This window comes from Argentina silus (genome assembly GCF_951799395.1).
Source record: "Argentina silus genome assembly, chromosome: 12".
NCBI classification, from domain to species: Eukaryota; Metazoa; Chordata; class Actinopteri; order Argentiniformes; family Argentinidae; genus Argentina; species Argentina silus.
Window position 1 is genome coordinate 2890751 of NC_139666.1, and position 8182 is coordinate 2898932.

Below are 8182 nucleotides of genomic sequence, written 5' to 3' on the forward strand. Positions count from 1 at the left end.
GTCGTGCAGAAAAATAAAGTAACTTAACTACAAAGCTTTTTGGAAAACTGGGCCCTGACTGGTTTGTCTCCTGTGGTTGTAGAAGCTGAACGTGCCCTCCGGTTTCTCGGTCACGTCTCCCGACAAGAGAGGCTGGTTCATCAGCCCGTTTGGCGACAAGCAGCCCTTCCCCGCCTGGATGATGGCGGCGTCCATCGTTCCCGCCCTGCTCGTCTTCATCCTCATCTTCATGGAGACGCAGATCACCTCGTAAGTGTGTGTGTTTGTTTAATCGTTGGTCTACCACGGTAAACGCTTCGGTGACTTTTGGAAGTGCAGAGGGTTGTAATGGTGATACCGGTGGCAGTGACCTTGCTAGTGCTGAGGTTGAGCATGATAACATCACGTCAGAAGTGTGTGGGGTTACCGTTGGGATTCCCAGTCAGGAGTAGTGGGGGGTTACCATTGGGATTCCCAGTCAGGAGTAGTGGGGGGTTACCATTGGGATTCCCAGTCAGGAGTAGTGGGGGGTTACCATTGGGATTCCCAGTCAGGAGTAGTGGGGGGTTACCATTGGGATTCCCAGTCAGGAGTAGTGGGGGGTTACCCACTAGTAGAGGGGTAGCATGGTGATACCGCTCACCTTGTTTTGCTATGTAGGGAAACATAACAAACGTTTAAGAAAATGGTTGCAAGGGTTTGACACTGTTTTTAGTTCCAGTGTAATACTGGTCACCTTGAAAGTGCTGAGGTTCTGTGATTTCCCCCCCCCCCCCCCCCCTCACACACACACACACACACTGGTCACACACCCCCACTGGTCACACCACCAACCCCTCTCCCCAAACACACACACACACACACACACACACACATACCGGTCACACACACCCCATTGGTCACACACCCCTACCCCCCTCCCCTCCCAGACTGATCGTCAGTAAGAAGGAGCGGCATCTCGTCAAGGGCTCGGGCTTCCACCTGGACCTGCTTCTCATCGTCACCCTGGGCGCCGTCTGCCCCCTGCTGGGCCTGCCCTGGCTCACCGCCGCCACCGTGCGCTCCGTCACGCACGTCAACGCCCTCACGGTCATGAGCAAGGCCACGGCGCCCGGCGAGAAGCCCATGATCCAGGAGGTCAAGGAGCAGAGGATGACGGGCCTGGTCGTCGCCGTCCTTGTGGGTGAGAAAGCGGTTCTAATGTGGTATTTACCTAGCAACAATATTTTGATTGGCTAAAAAATGAAGCATCATAATTTATACATTGTTGGTGAATAAAGTCACCCGGCATTCTAGAATGTTGACAATTTGGGCGACTTTATTCACCCTTGGCACCAAATGAGTTAAAAGGGCAATCTGGCATTTTTTTTTACTTTTAAATTATTTATATATGTATACCCCATCAGAACCCAAAATTGATAATAAGCTTGTTTGACCTTTCCATTTCCAGGAATGTCCATCGTGATGACAGACATACTCCGACACATCCCACTGGCCGTGCTGTTCGGGATCTTCCTCTACATGGGGATCACCTCGCTCACGGGCATCCAGCTGTATGAACGCATCACACTCATGTGCACGCCTGCCAAACACCACCCCGACCACATCTACGTCACCAAGGTAACATGGCCATGTCACAATAGGTCACGTGAACAATGCTTTGTGATCTCATTAACCCTAGTCATCCCAAACGGAGCTGTATGGAGGTACTTCAGACAACATGTTCACCACTGGTGATTCAAAGCTTTAAACCAGAGTGAAAACATGAAAAAATGTTGCTGCCTTCACAATGTGTGGAGGAGTAATAGAGTACTTTACTTAATGGAATGATATCCTACAAATCAACAGCGCACATTATCATTACCATCACCATAGATAAAGACAAAAGGGTGTAAATTGCTTAATCAAGCTTCCTTGTACAACATGTTTACTTGGCTAAAGCATTAATTGATTATTCGGTTTGATTAATCGATTCATCTTCACAGCCTGAAAATGAGGGTGCATTTAAAGGGTAAACTGCTCACTCACTCTGTAGCAAGTATATGTTTGTTTCTCTCTGTCAGTGCACTACCTGGTCAGGTCTTACTAGTGGTCTGCAGGAAAGCAGAAGGATGGTCCCATTAGATGGAGCCCAGTCCATCTAATTCTTTACAACAAATCTCATAGTTAGGGCAACAACTTTACCTCCACAGGTCAACACTTGGAAGGTTAAAATGTACAGTAATTGTTTCAGGCTCAATGAAAATCTCACCTTTCACTTTAATTTCGTTGTTCGTGTGCGTGCGTGCGTGCGTGCGTGCGTGTGTGTGTGTGTACGCATCACCTGCAGGTCAAGACCTGGCGGATGAACATGTTCACCATCATCCAGCTGGCGTGCATCGTGCTCCTGTGGGTGGTCAAGTCAACTGTGGTGTCTCTGGCCTTCCCCTTCATCCTCATCATGACCGTGCCGCTGCGCCGACTCATCCTCTCCAGGATCTTCGAGGAGCGCGAGCTTCAGGCGGTAGGTGGAGCATTCCTGCGATTCTCTGAATTATGTCATGAACATCTGGTACAGATGCTCACCTTTTGGCACTTTTTTTCAAATCAATTCGTCACGTACAGCACCAGTCAAGGGTTTGGACACACCTTCTCATTCAATGGTTTTTCTTTATTTTTATTATTTTCTACATTGTAGATTAATATTGAAGACATCAAAACTAGGAAAAACTAGGAAAAACTCCCTGTCTTACTAATGATGTTGACAAAATCCCATCGTTACTCTCTCTTCAGCTTGACTCAGAGGAGGACTCGCCCAATTTCGATGAAGATGGACGGGACGAGTACAACGAGATTCACATGCTTGTGTAGACACGTGACACGGGGAGCCCCAATAGGATCTCTCTGTCTTCCAATGCGAACCAGTCAGAACAAGCCTCTTTGGAAGAGAAACCTAGTGATCTCTGGGTAGCTTTGTCTTAAACCTTGTGACGAGGTGAGGTAACAGTAGGATACATGTATTTGTCCAACAGAGAGACCAGAGAAAGCTTGTATATATATCCAGTGCCTTCAGAAAGTATTCAGACCCCTTCACTTTTTCCACATTTTGTTGTGTTATAGACTCAATTTAAAATTAAAAGAATTTGCCATCAATCCAAACACAATGCCCCAGAATGACAAAGTGAAAACAGGTTTTTAGAAATTTCAGTAAATTTATTAAAATTTAAATACAGAAATACCTCATGTACATAAGTATTCAGACCCTTTGTTATGACATTCTTAAAATGAGGTAAATGCAAAAATGTCATCAACAAATCACTCAGTAAGTTGAATTGAGTCCATCTTAATGCAAGGGTAATAGTTCATGTAATTTTGGAATTAATATCTTTGTTTTTATAGGGTCTCTGAGTCTATAACACAACAAAATGTTGAAAAAGTGAAGGTGTCAGAATATTCTTTGAAAGCACTGTATATATATATATATTCAAATCCTGCTCTTCTGTGATCTCCAAATGCTGTAAAGGAACACCCCCGTTCTTTCTTTTAGCCTTTTTCCTCTCTCCAACTGTCTGTTTATTTTTTCAAAGAGGTCAACAACTAGACCTCCTGTTGCTGCGCATGAGGAATCCTCAAGTGCGTGACAATGCACCTTAAACACAGACCGAAGAATCCATCAACACTTCCCTTCCCTTTAACAGTCAAACACTCTACAGGTTCTGGGCGTAAGTGCAATGATGGCAACCCTCTAAGTACCCCGAGAACAAGGAACTCCAGTAGGTTGGTTCCTACCAGTAATGGGGCACTATTTGAAGGGCACACTGGTTTGAAGAGAACACCTATGGTGCCATTGGGAGCCTACTCAGATGAGTTCACTGCCTCCTCCACAGCTTATAGCTGCCTTGTCCTTTTGTACTATAGGCGTAGTCAGTGTGTTACCATTACGTTGTTAACCAAACAGGGAATATGTTGTTCCTTTTTCCTCCCTGTGAAATCCTTTTGGTTGTGTTCACTTCATCAGACAAGTTCACAATTCACCCTTGACCTCCATTCACCTGCACTGCCACATACCAGCTCCCTGGTAAAGAAGCATTTGATTCCTATCTCAACCCACTTCAGCCGGGATGCACCGAAGACTGCATGTGTTGTTTTTTTTAGCTATTACTTCTGTATAACACCCAACAGGACAGTCTAGTGATTCTGTACATGACCGTAGATGTTCAAGCAAACAAGTTGACCCCTGTCAGATATGATGTTAATGTTTTTAATGATTTATTTTTTTGGTGACCATATGAATGACATTTTACCATACCCTGTTCTTTGGTTCATTGTTTTGTGGAAAACAGTCTTGCCAAAATAGTATGAAGCCATATTAATGTATAGGATGTATGCCATGCATTCAAATGTTGATATAGCATTTTAAATATATGTTGGTTGAAGGAATATACAATGAATATATAATAATACAATTACATTAGTTTAATTTAATTTAATTCAAGCCAACATTTTAGGGTTCTGAGAATGTTCCTGGATAGCGAAGGAAACATTTACTCTGGAACTTCCAGGACAGTTGGTTTCAGGTCAGCGAGAAGATTCCAGGAATGCCTGAATATGTTTTGCTCTTGATTCTAGTTCTCGATTTTTAAGACACAATGTTTTTCTGGATGTTCTCTGATACAGTAGTTAGCTGAAGAGAATGTTCATTTGCCAATTCAAGGGCAATAAACTTGGACCTTATTTACACCTTGCATTAAGATGCCTACTGTATCCAAGTACGTGGATATATGGAAAAAAGACAATGTTGTGATCGGATCTGTGAAACCACCTCAGGAGGCGGACGAGCTCGCATTGTGGACGCGTCGCGGACAAGTGTAAATGCAATCCGGACACAGAGGTCGTTAATCACATTCTGTTCACCTTCGTTTCAGTTAGACGTGACCATGAGAAGAGACATTTAAATGAGATCCCATCACAATGCAGACACGGAAGTCAGGTAAATGCGAGCTGGTCAGATCTGATCGTTATCAGGTCATACATGATCATAGGACGCATGTTAATGGAAGGTGTAAATGGCATCTAGGTTTTACCAAACATTCCCTGCATAAGGTTACTTGATTGTTGGATAGTTATAAAACATTCCATTCCTGTTTCTACAGCGTCAGGTTTTAGCTTGTAAGTTGGAATACCGAGAACATTAAAAAATCGAAAGAATCAAAAGTCAAACATTCTACCTGCATTCTTGAAATAATCTTGGAACACCTCTGAAAATTGGTCATAAACATTTCTCCTTCGCTGCTCCAGGCATGCTCTGAACATGTTAACATGGCCTGCTGTAACGCCTAAAACAATGCCCTACTTTCCCTATGTTTCTGTGAGTGTGGTATCTTATGTCATGAGGTATCAGAGAGATGTGAACCCAAAGTAAACCTTAAGTCAACTCAGATGACCGTGCTCTGTACTGCTGGATATGATGGATCGTGTACCTTCAGGGGAAACTGACCTTCGAACTGTAAATAGCACCCTGGCCATGGGTTTGTTGTTCCTGTTTGCCCATTGTGTACATAAAGCAGCCACTGCGACTTTTAAAAGTTTATAATGGAACAAGAGGGCAATAAGTTGGTAAGTGTTGTAAGAAAAGGAACGTTGTTCACCTCAATCTAAACATTACTGTGTAGGGTTTCATTTTGGTTCCTTTCATTTGCTTTATATGTTCAATGACTGGCAACTTTACCTCAAGTTTCATGTCTATGCCAAACTCTTCATGTAATAATGTTTGCCAGGCTAAATAAAGGTGACGATGTTTCCCATGTGTTCGTGCAGCACCGTACAGCATTTACAAGTTGATACACTCGGAGGCAAAGTTATATATCTTAAAGGATATGTTCTGTAATCTTTGTACTCAAGATTAATTAGGTAGTGAGTTGAGAATGTGAGGAAATATTATTATTATTATTATTATTATTATTATTATTATTATGTAATACTGTAGTGTTGTTGAAAGTTTTGAAATGGGTTTATTGAATCTGGTAATAATTTAGACACTATGGTTGAAGTGGCATTGTGTGTGTGAACATCCGCAGCTTGTGTGTGACAGACATATTGAATGTATATGGTACGTTTTCAGGGATGTCGTTTTGTTCGTCAAGAATATGTCTGCAATGTGTCTCTTACAACAACAAGGCAGTTACCCACGTGGTGGGGCGGCGTGGTCACGCAGAGAGGGTGGTTACGCTCAGCAAAACATTTGTTCAGTCTTTAGAAAAAAAAGATGGAAGTGTGGTTATTATTTAAGGTAATAAAAAGGTATGGCATTTCCACTTTCTTCTGTCTGGATTCCTCGATGTTGGAAAGGAAATACAGTAGTTAGAACAGGGAGAGGTCCTGGCATGTAAATATTCAGGATCCACCGTGTTTTGGCGCCTGATATACCATCATGTTAGCAGCACAGACTACCCACCCAAATCTAGGACTGCATCTGTTATTTTTGAACCACTGTAACCTAGGCTTTTCCTTTCATTTGATTAAAAGTCTCCTGGTCTCCTTTTTCATTTAATCAGATTTATAGGTCACGGAATGTGTGCTTTGTTGTCTGTATGTTTGTAATGGCAGTTATAAGAAGTTGACAATCAGATATGTTTGCCTGTATACTTTTTTTCCATGTATTTATCCTCATAAGGAAATAATATAATAGCACCATTGTTCTTCTACTGACTACAGCAACATTATTCTTTTTGCAAGCATTTTCTTCTTTTGGCTCTGACTCCAGAAGTTTAGATTTGAAATCAAACAATTACTATGAGGTTAAAGTCGAGATGCTCAGCTTTTATTTCATGGTATTTGTATACATATTGATTTCACCATTCATGAATTACAACCCTTTTTATGCATAGTCCCCTATTTCAAGGTACACAAAAGTGATGGGACAGATTTATCAAATGTCTAAATGAAGCACTCATGTTTAGTATTTGGTCGACAAATAGTCTGTGACCCATTGACCCCACCAGATGCTGGGTGTGTTCTCTGGTGATGCTGCCAGGCCTGTACTGCAGTTGTTCTTTAGCAAATGAAATGTATGTTTGTGGGGGGACATGCAGCGTTCGGGGCTTCGTTTCCGTAAACCCCGGCCACGGTCCTGTAGCTCCCTCTACAGGCCGAACGCTGCATGTCCCCCCACAATGTTCAAGAGGATTTAAATCTGGAGATTGACTTGGCCATGTTTTGGGTCATTGTCCTGGTGTATGATGAAGTGCCGTTGAATGAGTTTGGAGGCATTTGCTTGTACTTGGGCTGACAGGACGTTTCTGTAATCTTCAGAATTCATTCTGTGCTGCCGTCAGCAATTACATCATCAATGAAGAGAAGTGAGCCAGTTCCAGTCACTATGTACACAAATACCATCAAATAAAAGCTGAGAATCTCTACTTTAACCTCATAGTAATTGTTTGACTTAAAATCCAACTTTTTTTTTTTAGGGCCAAAATAAGAAAAAATGCTTCACTGTCCCATTAGTTACACAGGGCACTGTATGTCAAATGTATTTCTACTGTAACTGCATTGTCAGTGAACAAGGTCACAACATAGTCATCATTCTCTCCCTGAAGTCCCTAGGTAGCTACTGCTTCCATAGGACTTCCTACAGGCCAATTTGAGACCTTGGTCAAAATAGAATTCCCTTTTTGAATCAATACTCCACATGCTGTTGGTTATGGTCACAGCATGTTGGAGGCACAGAGGATGGCACTTTTGGGACTATTCTATTGTGCTTTGCAACCTGAACTATTTGAAACAAGTCACATACTGATCTACATCACAGCCACATAGTGGCTAGTATTTATAAAACATGCTATGTCTGTGTGTAAAGAATCTGTCTGAAGCCTTGTCTCACACACACACACACACACACACACACACACACACACACACACACGTAGTGACACAGAGACAACTCAACTCTTTCCAATCTCAAAACGTTATGAAGAAGTGTGATGTCTGTCTGAGAAAAATATAAACATTTTACATGGGTTCATTTTATAGTAAATTATGACTTATTTTAGCATTAGCAATACTGAAAGATACCTGTGTTGTGTGGATACTTGAATAGCAGCCTTGCCTGCTATTATTTTAAAGAGGATTTCAAACTACTGTAAAACAAATTGTTATTTTTTTGTCTGGAAATAAATATTGATTGTGTTTCAAATAGGTCTAGCAACTCTTTATTCAAAATGCT

The 8182-nt window shown here is 42.1% G+C and overlaps 1 protein-coding gene across 1 annotated transcript in view; it reads left to right on the top strand.

Annotated features, from left to right (window-relative positions):
• slc4a3 (solute carrier family 4 member 3) overlaps positions 1–6997 on the top strand; it is a gene marked incomplete at its 5' end in the record, with an annotated part of 37736 nt that extends 30739 nt beyond the window's left edge. Inside the window, 5 exons of the mRNA XM_083682039.1 lie at positions 83–249; positions 909–1162; positions 1430–1599; positions 2309–2482; positions 2752–6997. Of these exons, the coding sequence (XP_083538165.1) occupies positions 83–249; positions 909–1162; positions 1430–1599; positions 2309–2482; positions 2752–2829 (843 nt within the window). The 3' untranslated portion in view covers positions 2830–6997. The remainder of the gene's footprint in view (positions 1–82; positions 250–908; positions 1163–1429; positions 1600–2308; positions 2483–2751) is intronic.
• Positions 6998–8182: the final 1185 nt, after the last annotated feature.